Genomic DNA, 16502 nt, shown 5'->3' on the forward strand with positions numbered 1-16502 from the left:
TTCACTGACTTCCAGTACAGAATTGAGTTTAAATACTTTTAATAACCCCCCCCCCAAAAAAAAAAAAAAAGAACCACACTAGATCTGATGATAAACCTCTTTCTTTATTCACAAAAGGTAAACAATTAAAATTATTTTATTAGGAAAGATGAATGTTAATGGTATGAATTTACTATAAAACATTTGTAGTCATTCCCCGTTAAGTGGCACTTTGGCATTAAAAATTAGATTAAGCAAACCGCAACATCCCCCAGCCTTTTAGACAAAACTACATAATTATAAAACAAGTTCTGGTTAACATTCTGCTGCATGGAATCAGATTTGTGACAAAATGATTGAAGCTGTCACTCAAATACTTGCTGGTAACAATGATGGGAACCCCCCCCGAAAATTCAGGCAGCACAAATGAGAAAGGGGGCCAACAGCAAGTAAAAGCGTGAGCTGTACGTAAAAAAAATTTGGTGGTCAAAGATATTACATGAAATCATTACATAAATCCTTTGGATGAAACTTTCACTCACTCAAAATTCCACGTATCCTAGCAATTTTTTTCTTTTAGCATTTTATTTGTGCCGCATATTATTAATGTTTTGTGAACATCAGCAGCCATGTTTTAAATGGCTGAAAATGTAAAATCTGTGGATAGAGAGAGATCTAGGAAATGGAGATATAAGAACTGCTGTGTCGGGCTGATGAAGTCAGGTCAACACTGCCCCTGCGTGACCCTGGACGAGACCCTGGGTTGGAGTTGTAGGGGCTGCTGATGCCCTGAGAAGAGGTTCTGGAGGCAGGAAGCATCCTCACGCCAGTGCCCTCCTCTTTCAGGCAACTATCTAGAGCCTCTCTGTAGGACACCTTCAGCTTGCTGCGGGGGCAGGTCAGAGCCTTCAGATGATGTCGGGTGTACTGCAGTTTCTGGGCAGCACGAGCATCCAACCAGCCAAGCTGCACAGCCTCTTCAAGTGAGCGTCGGCGGCCAAGATCAGGGTCAAAAAGCCCACCGGTCATCATCTGGAACTCTAGGAAGCGCTGACCAGCTTCATATGGCAGCCACTTCTCTCTCACTGCCTCTGCTGCAGACATCTTCCGCTTTGTTTTCGCATCTTCAAAGCCTATGTAAGCTTTCTGTGCAGGCTTCAGGCGTACGGCCATGTCATTGTCCACCAGGCCGAGCCTTGAGGCCTCCTGTACGGAGATGCGACGCCCACTCTCGGGGTTCACAATGCCGCCAGAGCAAGCTTGGGCCTCGAGAAGACGCTGGGCAGTGATGGCATCTACAAGCCCACGTCGCAGCGCCTCGGTGATGCTGACCTTCTCCATCCTCTCAGAGTCAAAGACAGCACCCACTGGACTGTGATCACCTGTGGTTTCTGCTGGTGGAGCCAGTGTTACAGACACACTGGCCACCTGTTTGAGGGAGGAGGAGGAAGGTGGGTCCTGATGCTGTGAAGAGGCTGAGCTACTACTGCTGATCGACGTCATCGTTTTACTTTCAGACTTCGTTGGAATATTGGAACACGAGTATGAAGGACCGCTCATGACTTTGCTGTTGATCTTGTCGGCAAACTGTGTGAGCGTGAATGAGCCCGACTGGTACTGGTCAACCACGCTCTGGTCAATGACACCCTTGAGCAACAGTTCCTGTATGTCATGCTGGACGCCGGTCTTCCTGTCGCCAACGATCAGTCGCGTCGAGCCGTCAGGGTTTGTGATGGTGATTTCCTCCCACTCGCACTCCTGCTCTGAGAGCTCAATAAACATCTCGTAGTCGATCAGCTTTCTGTCAAATGCCTCCTGCACACTCATCTCCCGGTCAGTGTCTGGGTCGACAATGACCACCCTTCTCTTCCTTAGAGTATTTCTCTGTGTGCTCTTGCCAGCAGAAGGATCTTTACTCTTGTCTTGCAGTGGCAGAAGGACCAGTCCAGTTTTCTGATCAATTGTGCAGCGACTCTGAAGTTGCTGGTAGGTCACATTCTCCTGGGTGTTTGGGTCAAAGAAACCTTTGTTGGATTCACTCACATCTCTCAGAATTGTGTCCATGTCGGACCCAAAATAGCCCCTCTGGTAGGCAATATTCATATCAACGCGATGACTCTGCTGAGGGTCAATTATACCCCCACTGGCGACCTGAGCCTCCAGAAGTTGGATCCCATGCCTCTTATCAATCAAACCTCTCTCAATGGCCTGATAAAGGGATAGGAGACTCTGTCCCCTGGCCTCTTTGAACCCAGTGACGGCTTGTTCTGCGGTCAGCAACTTCTCCTTAAACTCAGGACCCACCACTCCGTTCCTGCAAGCCTCCTCTACAGTCAGGAACTGGTTCGCCACCGGGTCAACGACAAAGCCAGAGGCAGCCTGGGCCTCCAGAAACGCTAGAGTGATGTTAGACTGCAGGAGACTCTCCTTCATGGCCTGATAGATTGGTAATACGCGGCTGTTGGCCTCGTCCAAGACCCCAGCAATGCATTTGGTCCCTCGGAGGTGGGAGCGCAGGCGGTGCTCAATATCCTGTATGGTCAGCTTGCCCTGGCGCAGTTGGTCCAAATCACACGTTTCCAACAAATTGGCGCTAACCAGTTCTGAGATGGGCACCTCCTTCCGCAGACCTTGTACAGTCATGGGCTTGGGAGGAGCCGGCAACAACAGCAAGCCACTCTGGGTATCTGACTGGCATCTCTTCTTCAGGGATGAGTAAGTGCTGTCCTTCTCACTATCTGGGTCAAGGTAGCATTTAGGCTGGGCGTTAAGGGCACAGTACAGGTCTTCATCAATCAGGTCCCGGTCCATAGCACTGTCTTGGGGTAGGAAGACACTCAGGATGGGGTCAAGGATGCCCCCCGCCGCCTCCTGGGCCTGCAGCAGACGCAGGGCCGTGTCTCGGCCTATCAGGCCTTTCCGGTACGCCTGGCTGGCCGACAGCAGCTTGCCAGTGCCAGGGTCCTTGAAGCCCTTGCTGGCAGCTTCGGCGGTCAGCAGCCTGTCTTGTGCTGGCCTATCTGCCAGCCCACGGCTCAGGGCTTCGTCTACCGTCAGTCTGCGGTCTGTTTGTGGATCTAGGATATAACCCGTGGCTGCCTGGGCCTCCAACAGCCGGGTGGCACTCTCTCTGGAGAGGAGGTTCGCTCTCTGTGCCTCACATACTGTGATCCTGCCTTGCGGACCAGAGGCAACCCCAGCAATGACCCCTGACCCTTTCAGCTGCGTCTTGATGGAGGTGGAAACCTCCGATACGCTGCGCTGGCCCTTGAGAAGTAGGTCAAAGGTTGACTTGTTGATGATCCCACAGTCATGTAACTGCTGGGCACTGATGCTCTTGTGGATGCCGTCAAAAAGCAGTGAGGACGGGTCAAGGGCGGCAGTGAGTGTATCATCAGTCTGCGTGTGTATGTTACGCCTGGTGGGTTGCTGACTCCGATGGTGCACTTCCTGCTGTAGGGCATCCCCCCGCTTCCTCAGTTCTTCCAGCTCCGACTCCACATTGTGCAAACGGCACCGGTGCTGTTCTTCCACCTGTTTCAGCTGCAGCTGGAGCGCCTGCATCTCCACCTCCCTGCCATGCTGCACACCTCGGAGGGAGGCTAGCTCCCGACCGAGGTTTTGGTTCTCCTCCTCCAGCTGCAGTCTGTCTCGCTGCACGGACTGCAGCTCCTCCTTCAGGGCCTGGAGGCTGCACTCTTGCTCCTCCCTTGTAGTCTGGAGCTGCCTGCCATGAGTCTCCAGCTTCTGAACATGAGAGGACATCTGCACAGGGTGAATCGGAGAACATGTTATCATTCAGAGGTCAAAGTTATACTATGACTACTTATTGACAGAGGATCTGGCAGGGTGAATAAATGATAAAATGATAAAAAAAAAAAAAATAACCCTGACATGTAGACCTAAGAATTCCTGTGATCTGCACATTTACATTTACAGCATTTATCAGACGCCCTTATCCAGGGCGACTTACAATCAGTAGTTACAGGGACAGTCTCCCTGGAGCAACTTAGGGTTAAGTGTCTTGCTCAGGGACACAATGGTAGTAAGTGGGATTCGAACCCGGGTCTTTTGGTTCATAGGCAAGTGTGTTACCCACTAGGCTACTACCACCACTGGAATCTGCACGATTCCACTGGTTCCCAACCATTCTCCCCTGAAGCAACCCAGACTGTGTCCAAGACAAACCAGGATCCCCCAGCCCCAATTCCTTCCCACATGCACACATTAAAATAATACAATTATTCATCATCTGCAAAAAAATAAACATTTTGTTCTTATTCTCCTAGTTTTACACTGCAGGCTATATAGAGTCTAGATTATTCAGCCCGAGCCCGACTATTTAAATAAATTAAGACCGAACCAGACCTTTCAGGTCAAGATTTATTCATATAATTTTGGTAACCTCAGCACAGATACAAATCTGCGTCCCCCCATGATCTCTGGTGGACCCCACAGTCTCAGTGTCTAACCATACTGAGCTGCCCAGCTAACTCACCTCGCCAGCGTGCCTCTGCACCTCCAGCACCTCTTTCTTCAGCTTCTCGCGCTCCTGGGAGATGTCCACGAGGAGGCGCTCAAGGTCCTGGCTGACCTGCTGGCTGTTCTGCAGCTGCAGGGTAAGCGCTGAGACCTCGCCGCGTGCGTTGTGTGCCTCCTCCTTCAGCTCCTCCTGCTGAATGCGACTCCTGCGCACCTCCTCCTCCAGACGGAGCCGCTCTTTCGTCAGCTCCTGGGTGAGAGTCTGAAGCCTCTGGATCTCGGCAAGGCTCTCGTTGAGCGCTCGGATTTTCTCCTCCAGGTGCCTCTGCACCTCCACCTGCTGCTGGCCTCCATGGCGGACACGTGTCTCCTCTTGCACGAGGCGTATTTTCAGCCCTCTGACCTCCTCCTCCAGAGATGCCAGAAGTGCGGAGGACACGTTCCACTGCTTTGACCTGTGCTCAATCTCCTCCTTCAGTGCCTGAGCCTCCTCTTGGGCCCGGCGGACATCTGCAGCTGCCTGCTCCTGACTCCTGCTGAGGGAGGACAGTCGGGCGGTGTACTCCTCCACCGTCTGACCGCTCTGCCCTAGCTGCACCTCCAGTTGCCTGCACCTGCTCTGGTCCTCCAAGGCGGAGCTCCTCTGCTGCTGCACTTCTCGAGCGAGGCTCTTCGCGCGCTCCTCCTCATTGCGAAGAGACAGCTGCAGTCTCTGTAGCTCCTCCTGCAGCTCGGCGTGGCGCCGCTGCATTTCCGACTCGTCCTCCTGCTTCTGCTGCTGTAGAAGCACTGCGCTGCTCTGTGAGGCACTGATGTGAGACTCATATTCAACTTGGACCTCCTTTAGTTTTTTGCTGTGGTCCTCCTTCACTCGGCTGAGCTCTTGTAGTGCCTCCTGTCTCTGGCATGTCTCCTTCTTCATCTCCCCGCGCAGCCAGTGCACCTCCTTCTCCAGCTCCACTTGTGCTTCCTGCTTCTCCTCCAGCAGCTGCTGGCTCCTCTGTGCCTCCTGTAGCTTCTCCTCTTGCAAGGTGGTGCTCAGCGCCTCGGCCTGCTTCCTCTTGCGCTCCTCGTGCTCCAGCTGGATCCTGCAGGAGGCCAGCTGACTCCTGAGATCCTCTTGCGCCTGCATGGCCTGATTCCTCTGTGCCTCCTCGCGGGACAGGAGCAGCTCCTGGGAGCGCGTCACCTCCTCCTTGCGCATCCTCACGTCCTCCTGAAGCCGGAGGCTTGCTGCTCTGGCCTCCTCCAGCTCGGCCAGCACATCAGTTAGCTGCTCCTCCTGAAGCTCGGAGCGGGTTCTCCGGATCTGTGTGGGGACGGCAGGAAGTGAATGGAGTGTTCTGGTGTGTTCGATGTGCTCATTAGTGTTTAGTCTGTGTTGAGTTTACTTTAAGCTCCTCCAAGTGTTTCAGCTTCTGCCCCAGCTGCGTGTAGTAAAGACTGGAACTTGTAAGCAGCTCCATGTAGCTGGTCTGAAGAGAGGCAACCTGAAAAGACAGATAGATCACAGATTTAATAGCTGAATTAAAAATTCAGTTTCTGTATAAAATAGTCAGGATTGTGAAAGTGAAGTGATTGTCACTGTGAAACACAGCACAGCACACGGTGACACGGTGAAATGTGTCCTCTGTATTTAACCATCACCCTTGGTGAGCAGTGGGCACCATGACAGGCGCCCGGGGAGCAGCGTGTGGGGACGGGACCTCCATCAAGGGGACCTCAGTGGCAGGTCGGGGATCGAACCGGCAACCATCCGATTACGGGTCCCTTTTCCTTATTCGCTAGGCCACCACTGCCCCCGTTGCCCCGCTAGGTCACCACTGGTCATGTATGTATGATTAAATTAATTGCCCAGAGCTACAGGTTTTGGAGTTTACAGGATTCTGTTTTTGTGTTTGTTGAGAGATGGGAGTGGGGTTTTTTTGTACCTCGTGAGCCACGGTGTGTGCTGGTGACTGCATCATCACCCTCCTCTTTATGGGGACATTCAGAAGAGTCTCCAGTCCAGCACTGTATGTGGCCAACTGCAGTTCATAGTCCTGAAAAGACGCACCATGTACACGTCAGGTTAAAATTCAGCTTATTCAAAAACACACACACACACACACACACACAATAGTGAAGTGAAGTGATTGTCACATGTGATACACAGCAGCACAGCACACGATGCACACAGTGAAATGTGTCCTCTGCATTTAACCCATCACCCTGAGTGAGCAGTGGGCACCATGACAGGCGCCCGGGGAGCAGTGTGTGGGGACGGTGCTTTGCTCAGTGGCAGCTTGGCGGATCGGGATTCGAACCTTCTGATTACGGGGCCGCTTCCTTAACCGCTAGGCCACCACTGCCCAAATGTGAAGCCACCAATATGCTTCAAATGTAGTGCCTTTACCTTAATGGTGTTGATGCAGGTGTCAGCATCTCCTTGTACGTGCTCCACTGCCTCCCTGTGCTCTTTAATCTCAGAGTTTAGCGCCTAGAAACACACACACAAGGCTTATTAAACAAGTCCACAAAGTGGCGAATTTGCAGAAGTGCTAGATGCAGTAAAGCGAGCTCTGTCTGTGCGCGGTGTTAAATCCGGCTGCGCTTCTGCTGACACCGTGCATGGCCTGGTGGGCCGAGCTTCATTCATCTGATGTGAATTGTCTGTGTCTGTTTACTCTCAGCTTGGTGATTTGCTCCATCAGGGCGCCAATGTCATCGCTCTCGTTGACCCTCAGGTCACCCAACTGCGTCCTGCAGCCACTGATCCAGCTGCAGAGGGCGGAGCTGCTCCACTGGTACTGCTGCAGCTGAACCAGGAACCGGTCCAGATCCTTCACCCTGACGAACGCCAGACACACATGGAGAAACAGCCTCAGCCCAGAAACACCTTCTCTGATACTCACTTATAATGATCAAATATGAAATATTGAAACTGCCACAAAGGTCTCTTGCCTGGTGCAGATCTGGTCCTGGATTCGCCGCCAGCGTTCCAAGAACCGGCCCACACGCTCGGCATGCTGGGACAGGTCAGTGTCACACTTGTGAAGGTTATGGTCAGTCTGACAGTTCCAGTGCTGAGCTTTCCCAAGCTCCTCACCCATCACGCCGAGTAAATCTTCTTTCTGCTCCAGTTCGGCCTTCATAATCTAAAGCAGCACCATTTTGAGCACAAAATGTTCAAGAATGGTCCATCGGTCAGAAGCGATCTGTTTAAACTCAGTGTTCTGCGTCCTCGCAGAGCTAACAGCCTGAAGCAGGTGGAGGTGGAGTTACCTGCAGTGCACTCTGGTAATCCTGAACATCTGAAGCCTCCAGACTGGCCGTCTCTCTCTCCGTCAGACGTGTCTCGAACGCTCTGACTACATCCTCCACCTGCAGCTCCGCCTGCACCAGCACCGCAGCTGCAGAGAGCCTGAAGACACATTCCCATATTTTACCCACTGCTCTTGTCCAGACCCGCAGCCGTATCGTGTATGAAGTGTCTACCTGTTCAGGTAGGACTGGGAGAGCTTCTCCAGGACGCTCAGTTTCTGATCCATGATGGTCAACTCAGAGCGCAGAAACTCGGCCTTATCAGGATCAGCCAGCGTGTCCAGTTGCTGCGTTGCCCGTTCACGCAAACTCACAAATTCCGACTTCACTGTGTCCACATCATGCTGCAGAGACTATACATGTAAACAAAACACACAATAACAATGCATTTTCCAGATAAACTATTAAAATATTGCTACACTTTTCCTTGATGTGTGTGTGTGTACCTGTATGTGTGTGAGGTGTGTGTTGTTGGTCTCTCCGGCTGGAAGGTGAACATATTGTGTTAGCTGAGACTCCACACCCTCCATCTTCAGCCAGAGTGCACTCACATCACCCAGCAAGGTGGATCTCACAGAGGTCGTGACCTCTGACGTTTGGGGCTCTGCCATAAACCTCTGTATGTGAACAGCTGGAACGTTCTGAACAGCCTGAAGAGCTGGAACGTTCTGAACGGTCTGAACAGCCTGAAGAGCTGGAACGGTCTGAACAGCCTGAAGAGCTGGAACGGTCTGAACAGCCTGAAGAGCTGGAACGTTCTGAACAGCCTGAACAGCCTGAAGAGCTGGAACGGTCTGAACAGCCTGAAGAGCTGGAACGGTCTGAACTGAAGAAGACAGAATCCCCGTTATGTCATTAATCACAGTGTATTTGTGTGTGTCTGTGCATGTGTGTGTGTGTCTATGCTCACTGTATGATGGCAGCTGTGACACCAGGTTGTTGTAGTGTGTGTGTGTCTGTGTGTACTGGCTCTCGATGTCCCTTCGCTCATTGCTGGAGATCATCTCGGATCTCATGCTGTTCTGCCTGAACTCCTCATAGTGCTGCTGCAGCGTTGCCATGATGCTCTGATAATCATCTGGATTCATCTGAGAGAGCTGAACACACATTGTTATTATTACTACACACATGCATATACGGATTTGCGTTTCGCGAGAAAAGTGCTAATTCTCAGATACCATGGCAACGGTGAAGGAGTTGATGCGTGTAATTTCCTGTATACAGAGCTGCCACGATACCAGAGTCTTCATATCGATGTAGTGCTGATTCCACCATGACAGAAGGAGCTCGTAACACTGAGCAATCCTGCAGGAACACACACACACACGACTGAGTACTGGAGGGAGTTTCTGTGTGTGTGTGTGTGTGTGTGTGTGTGCATCTTACTTGTTGGCCATGTCGATGCTCAGTGGGTTTGGAGGAGGCACCAGCAGACACACAGACGGAACGATCATCTCAAGACCGCCTGGTCCTGTCACACACCACTTACTCCGCTGAGTGTTGTCCTTCAGAATGGCCTCATCTCCTCTACAGATCAGTTTCTACACACACACACACATTTACATGTACAAATGTGTATTCAGCTCCACTGTGTGTGTGTGTGTGTGTGTGTGTACCTGGTCCTGCTTGAAGTCACACAGCGCCTGGACCATCACTGGGCCGGGGCTCTTGTCGTTGACCTCCCGGGGGGCGAGTCGGACGATGCTGCGGCTCCTATTGGTCAGCTGCTGTACCTGCTGATGCTGCTGCTCCAGCTGCTGCTTTTCCACCTGCGGAGCAGAGGGTGCGGCACACGAATGCCGCTGGGAGAGACAGAACCTACGTAATCTACGGTGAACGTGAGATACGTACCTCCAGCCCCTTCAGCAGCTCCAGCAGGGTGGGGAGGGGCGTGGTCTTGCCACAGCTGAATCTTTGCCGCAGGCTGTCTTGGTCTTTCTGTAGTTTGGAATACAGCTCACCCGCCTCCTTAAAGAACTGAGAGGAGCAGAGGTGTGTACGGTCAAATTGACAGTGACGTCATTACGTAACCACGCTCGCCTATGAACCAAAACCAGGTTCAAATCCCAATTACTCTACCATGGTGTCCCTGAGCGGGACACTGAACCCTGAGTGTCTCCAGGGGGGGACTGTCCCTGTAACTACTCACAAATGTAAATGATTTCAGAATCACTCTTTAGAATGTAACTAAAGGTTTATAAGGCCAAGGACGACATATCATATACATTTTGTTATGAATTACAAATTATAACGGTGATCATGATTCTACCTGGGAGTAGGCGACGTTTTCCTTTAGGTGGACCTCTATACACTTGGTGATCTGCAACAGCCAACTCCACTGTGTCTGCAGGGTCTCCATGTATGCCTTTAATACACACACACACACAAAGTTGATCAAAATCCATAACCATATCAATCATCCTGGCATCACTTGGATTTTTGTTGATATTAAATAATCTCTCAAAGTCACATTTTCATGTCAGGGGACCTTTAACGAAGAGACCACCATGTCTATAGAGATTTCTGCCAATTATTTAGGTTAACATTTTCAGTACATGTAAAATACAAATGAAAATATAGATTTTTTCTTTCTTACATCCCTACTAATTACATGCAGTAAACACACAACTATCGCACCTCTATCTTGTCAGATGCCGGGTGTCCGTTTTTCAGCAGAGCATCAACCTTCAACTTCAGCTTGTTCAGATCCTTCTCCTTCAACTCCAGTTTTCTCATCAGCTCCTACGACCAAACACACACACACACACACACGTAGATTATCTGTCCTGTGTCTTTGTGTGACTCTCCTGTTCCGTTTCTGTGTGTATGTAGTAAAAGGGGATTTGAGGAGTTTGCTTGTTTGCCCTCCAGTGGACTTTGTGCACGTCTTTAGTGTTGCTTCGAGCCTTGCTCAGACTGCACATGTTTACGTGTTTATGAAATCCATAACACATTTGGTGTGCAGGAAAAATCGGAAAAAGCGTTGTCCGTGTGCGTACGTACGGAATAACTCTCCTGTTTCAGCGGGATGTACTTGTCTATGTTTTTGCTGCTCCAGTCAAAAACCAGCTCTTCCTCCTCGTGTTCGTTCACCCACATGATCTCACTGGAGATGCTCTCCAGCACACCATGGAGCTCCCGCAGCTGGGCCTCGTGCTCAAACCACAGTTTCTACACACATAGAAACACACGTTTACTGAAGTAATTACATCGGTTTTGTCTTTTAGCAGCCCAAACACCGTCCTTAAAGCCCACCTGTAGGGTGTCCCATTCCTGGTCCAGAGCATGGAGGCTGGCCTTGTCACCTCGCTGTAGCTGGACGTTCAAACAAGATCGCATATTTGCAACTTTTCGCACACACACTGCAACACTGTGTGGTGCGAGGTCTCTCACCAACTCGTCTCGGGCCCTCTGCACCTCGGTGCTCCTCGTGATGTTACTGTGGAAGCTGCTGTGCTTCAACATCTGCTGCTCGATGGCCGCCGGATCGTCTGGCCAAGGACTTGTCTCTATCAAACGCTACGGACACAGACACCAGTCAACGGGTTGAAGGGCTCCTCTGCTTTGTGTGTGTGTGTGTGTGTGTGTGTGTGTACCATCTGTTGTCCGATCCATGCAACAGCATCCTGGTAGCTCCTCGGTGGCGGCTCCTCCCAGCTGAGGCTCCCCCTGCTGGACCGAGAACGGTGCACTAGACTGCCCCCCAGAGCAACGTGTACCGCCTTCAGCTGGTCCTTACACACTTCCATACTACACACACACACACACACACACGTACAAGTAGGAAAGACAGAGTGTTAGTGAGAGTACTTTAACTTAGCAGAGTCTGTGTGTGTGTGTGTGTGTGTGTGTGTGTGTGATACCTCTGGATCACCATGTTGTTCGGCTGGCCCAACTGGCTGAGCTCCATGGCAACAGCTCTTAACTGATCAATCATTTCCGTAGCCACGCCCATCAGATGCTCCGCCTCCCTGACACGGCCGGGATCCCCCTTTAGACGGAGGCAGTGAATTACAACGGTATTATTCACTAAACAAAACGTGTGCCCTTTAATTCTGTCCCCTGTACCCCTCTCTCACACACACACACACACACACACTTTCACTGGAGGGTTTTACAACCACTGGTTCTATTGTGTGTGTGTGTGTGTGTGTATGGGTGCGTGTACACAGCAGTGAAAGAAAGAGCCCAGAGGCGAGGGCTGGGACAACACGACATGTGCTCGTGTGGAAAAAAGCAATTATGTGGGTGTGTGTGGGTGTGGGTGTGTGGGTGTGGGTGACAGTAACCGGTGTTGGCAGGGGAAGGAGTGAATTAAGGCGTGCCGTTTGCCGGTTCGCCTGTGATTATTACGCTAGGATTTGATGGGGTGTCCTGGACACCTTGGAGGTACCGTCCTCTAAGAAAAGACTAAATTTACTAAAGAAGAATAGATGAAAGTTACATAAACAACATTTACGTATTACTATCTAACGTAACCGCATTTGACCACCATCATATTCTCCAGGTTTGGGACACGTGAGTGAACCCAGACTCGTAAAGTCAAAATACACACAATCTTTACCTGCGTCACTTTTTCAGTTCACAACTCTCACAACTTGTGTAAATGAATTCCTTTATTTCGCACGCGTTGCGTACGGCCTCCGTAAATTAGCATCAGAATTAGAAGATGCCCTCGACTGGCTGAGATGAAGATTTAGAGAAAGTTAAAAGCGAGTACTCACGCTCTGCAGCAGGAAGTCGGCCCGGTGAAGGCTGTCCTGGCACTTGGCCTGCAGGAAGAGAGCCCTCTGCTGGAGGCCACTGCCGGGACGAGAGGAGGACGTTAAGCGTTAAGGGACCCGGCATGAAAATGTGACTTTGTGAGATGATTAGACATTAATACGAGTTCCTCTAGCCTGTCTGTGGTCCTCAGTGATGGGTGTAAAGAGTGTTTTGGTCATTCTGCTTCGCGATTCAGAGAGCGGCAGCTCAGACGGTCGGATCTGGAATTTGTCCCCTTATGACATCATAAGGGGATTAATTTTTTTGTGAAAAGACGCAGACACAACTTCCTGTCTGAGCCAAAAATTGTACCTAGCGGTTAAGGAAGTGGCCCCGTAATCAGAAGGTTGCTGGTTCAAATCCCGACCCGCCAAGGTGCCACTGAGGTCCCCTTGATGAAGGTCCCGTCCCCACACACTGGTCCCCGGGCACCTGTCATGGTGCCCACTGTCACCAAGGGTGATGGTTAAATACAGAGGACACGTTTCACCGTGTGCTTCGCTGCAGTGTCTCACAATGACAGTCAGTTCACTTTGACTTTGGAAGAACCAGCTTATCATTTTTGAAAATGGCCAAAAAGTTATAAATTGTCTACATACATAAAGCCATTATTAAGTACTTATGAAGGTGAGGCGTGTAACTGCTGACATGGCATCAGCACCCTCATATCACATACCGGTGGAGTGCAGGCACCTCAGGCACTTTCCAGACAGTTCCTCATGACTAATCATAACGCCATGTCTCTATTGGCCATTAAAACTTGTTCTGTTCTTCCTCGTGAACTCGAGGTCTAATGGCAGAAGATCAGCAGATAACCCGTAATCAGTGGAAGCCACAACTTCATTATCATTAACAGCACAGACTGAAAGCAATTATTTCATTTGGAACCAAGTTCTAAATGAATTAGACAATTATATTTGTTCATCTGAATTATTGCAAGAAGTCTGGATGTTTTAATAATGTGGCGTTTTTCATCTTGTTCAGGATGGAACCTGTGACGAGTTCTGCAGGAGAACGTTCACCAGTAGAGAACAGTACAAGTTGTGGAGAAGTATGAGAGATACTTCAGAAATATTATTTTCCAGACTAACCCACATTCGCATGTGTTTGCATGATGATTATTTGTTTGCTGCCTGAATTCATGCAGCTTTACAGACTTTAATATTCCAGTCGTGTCAGTAAAACGGTTCACAGCAGCAGCAGCAGAACAGGCTGCAATTAAACAGATTTATAGTCGTTCCCTCCTACACACACACACACACACACACACACACACACACTCTCAACCAGAGACACACACACACACACTCTCAACCAGAGACACACACACACACTCTCAACCAGAGACACACACACACACCCTCAACAAGAGACACGCACACACACACTCAACAAGACACACGCACACACACACTCAACAAGACACGCACACACACACTCAACAAGACACACACACCCACACTCAACAAGACACACACACACACACTCAACAAGACACACACATACACACACACGCACACACTCTACCAGAGACACACACACACACACACACACACACACACTCTACCAGAGACACACACACACGCACACACTCTACCAGAGACACACACACACACACACCACACACTCTCAACAAGAGACACGCACACACACACTCAACAAGAGACACGCACACACACACGCACACACACACACACTCTCAACCAGAGACACGCACACACACACACACACACACACTCTCAACCAGAGACACGCACACACACACACACACACACACTCTCAACCAGAGACACGCACACACACACACACACACACACTCTCAACCAGAGACACACACACACACACACTCTCAACCAGAGACACACACACACCACACACACTCTCAACCAGAGACACACACACACACCACACACTCTCAACCAGAGACACACACACACACCACACACTCTCAACAAGAGACACGCACACACACACTCAACAAGAGACACGCACACACACACGCACACACTCTACCAGAGACACACACACACACACACACACACACACACACACTCTACCAGAGACACACACACACACACACCACACACTCTCAACAAGAGACACGCACACACACACTCAACAAGAGACACGCACACACACACGCACACACACACACACTCTCAACCAGAGACACGCACACACACACACACACACTCTCAACCAGAGACACACACACACACACACTCTCAACCAGAGACACACACACACCACACACACTCTCAACCAGAGACACACACACACACCACACACTCTCAACCAGAGACACACACACACACCACACACTCTCAACAAGAGACACGCACACACACACTCAACAAGAGACACGCACACACACACGCACACACACACACACTCTCAACCAGAGACACGCACGCACACACACACACACACACTCTCAACCAGAGACACACACACACACACACTCTCAACCAGAGACACACACACACCACACACACTCTCAACCAGAGACACACACACACACACCACACACTCTCAACCAGAGACACACACACACACCACACACTCTCAACAAGAGACACGCACACACACACTCAACAAGACACGCACATACACACACACGCACACACTCTATCAGAGACACACACACACACACTCAACCAGAGACACACGCACACACACCACACACTCTCAACAAGAGACACGCACACACACACTCAACAAGACACACACACACGCACACACACTCTATCAGAGACACACACACACACACACTCTACCAGAGACACACACGCACACACACAACAGCGCACACACTCAACCATGCACACTCACACACACACTCAACAAGAGACACGCACACACACAACAACACTCAACCAGACACACACACACACAACAACACTCAACCAGACACACACACACACAACAACACTCAACCAGACACACACGACAACAACACACACGCTAAACCACACACACACTCAACCAGAGACACACGCACACAAACACAACAACGCACACACTCAATCACACACACACACACACATCTCTGGACAGTGTAACCCAGCCAGACCACACATTCTCTCTCTCCCCCACACACACCCTAGTGGCCGCGCTGGGAACGTACAGAATGTCCCTGGACGGATTTGAACGTTAATAATGTTGGTACCTGAGCTGCTGCTGCCGGGTGAGGGTGAAGAACCCGTCGCCGGGCGCCGGCTGGTAGCTGCTTCCACTCAGGTCCGCGCGGGAGCCGCTCCGGCGGCTGGCGTGCAGCGCCGAGTTGGACCCGAACCGGTAGAGACTCATCTGGACACCTGGACGCGCCACGACACGGAAGGTGTGTGTGTTCCCGCGGCGTGAGAGACCGAGAGTCCACGAGGCCACACCCACAGCCCGCCCCGCCCCGCTCTGCCCCGCCCTCACCCCGGGCACCCTGCACATGAGAGGGAGGGGGCGACTTGTATAACAGTGTGGGTGTGTTAGGTAACCGAAACTGAAAAGAAATAAAAGCGGCGATTTGTACAAGTATTACTTTACACTTTATACTTTATTAAGTAATTTACTGCAGACTCATCACCATTAAAGTTCCCCATCTCACCTGTGGGCGTGGCGCAGGCTGGAGGTGGGCGGGGCTTTCCGCTGTTCAGGTAAGAAGAGTCTCGATTTGCCCTACAGGTAATGGACTGTGTGTGTGTGTGTGTGTGTGTGTGTGTGTGTGTGTGTGTGTGTGTGTGTGTGCGTGTTGGAATTGGGTGACGTGTCTGTGTCAGGGAAGCTAAAATCTTTTAATTTCACTTTGTTTCTGGTGTTAACTGGTGATTCTGGTTGAGTGTGTGTTTGGGTGGGGAGTAGATGGGTTGGATATTTCAGAAAGGAAGTGAAGAATCATTGATCAGGAATGAACTGATCAGTCCAGTAATTGTGTATATGTGAGTGAATTCTAATAAAGAATCCATCTTTGTGTTTGTAGA

The 16502-nt window shown here is 50.6% G+C and overlaps 2 protein-coding genes across 3 annotated transcripts in view; both read right to left on the reverse strand.

Moving 5' to 3' along the window:
- Positions 1-16502, reverse strand: part of exoc2 (exocyst complex component 2) — a 102229-nt gene that overhangs the window by 57800 nt on the left and 27927 nt on the right. The gene's annotated exons all lie outside the window — the stretch shown is intronic.
- On the reverse strand, positions 84-15897 carry LOC114781107 (desmoplakin-like). The gene is made up of 24 exons (XM_028967804.1): positions 15698-15897; positions 12489-12567; positions 11628-11755; positions 11361-11514; positions 11158-11283; positions 11020-11079; positions 10768-10935; positions 10402-10506; positions 10034-10129; positions 9616-9741; positions 9381-9533; positions 9151-9305; positions 8943-9069; positions 8675-8861; positions 8211-8590; positions 7939-8117; positions 7726-7864; positions 7405-7598; positions 7128-7290; positions 6857-6940; positions 6393-6503; positions 5853-5951; positions 4478-5770; positions 84-3744 (listed from the first exon to the last, which is right to left on the reverse strand). The coding sequence occupies exons 1-24, from the start codon at positions 15835-15837 to the stop codon at positions 655-657; spliced, it is 7536 nt and encodes a 2511-aa protein (XP_028823637.1). The 5' UTR covers positions 15838-15897; the 3' UTR covers positions 84-654.

Source organism: Denticeps clupeoides, unplaced genomic scaffold (genome assembly GCF_900700375.1).
Source record: "Denticeps clupeoides unplaced genomic scaffold, fDenClu1.1, whole genome shotgun sequence".
Taxonomy (NCBI): Eukaryota; Metazoa; Chordata; class Actinopteri; order Clupeiformes; family Denticipitidae; genus Denticeps; species Denticeps clupeoides.

Excerpts from the sequence above, each read along its gene's own strand:
- LOC114781107 (XM_028967804.1), bottom strand. The coding sequence starts at position 15,837 with ATGAGTCTCTACCGGTTCGGGTCCAACTCGGCGCTGCACGCCAGCCGC. Across the intron at positions 10,130-10,401 it reads CGGCATCTGACAAGATAGAG|GCATACATGGAGACCCTGCA; the intron begins GTGCGATAGTTG and ends TGTGTATTAAAG. Across the intron at positions 9,306-9,380 it reads GTGACTTCAAGCAGGACCAG|AAACTGATCTGTAGAGGAGA; the intron begins GTACACACACAC and ends GTGTGTGTGTAG.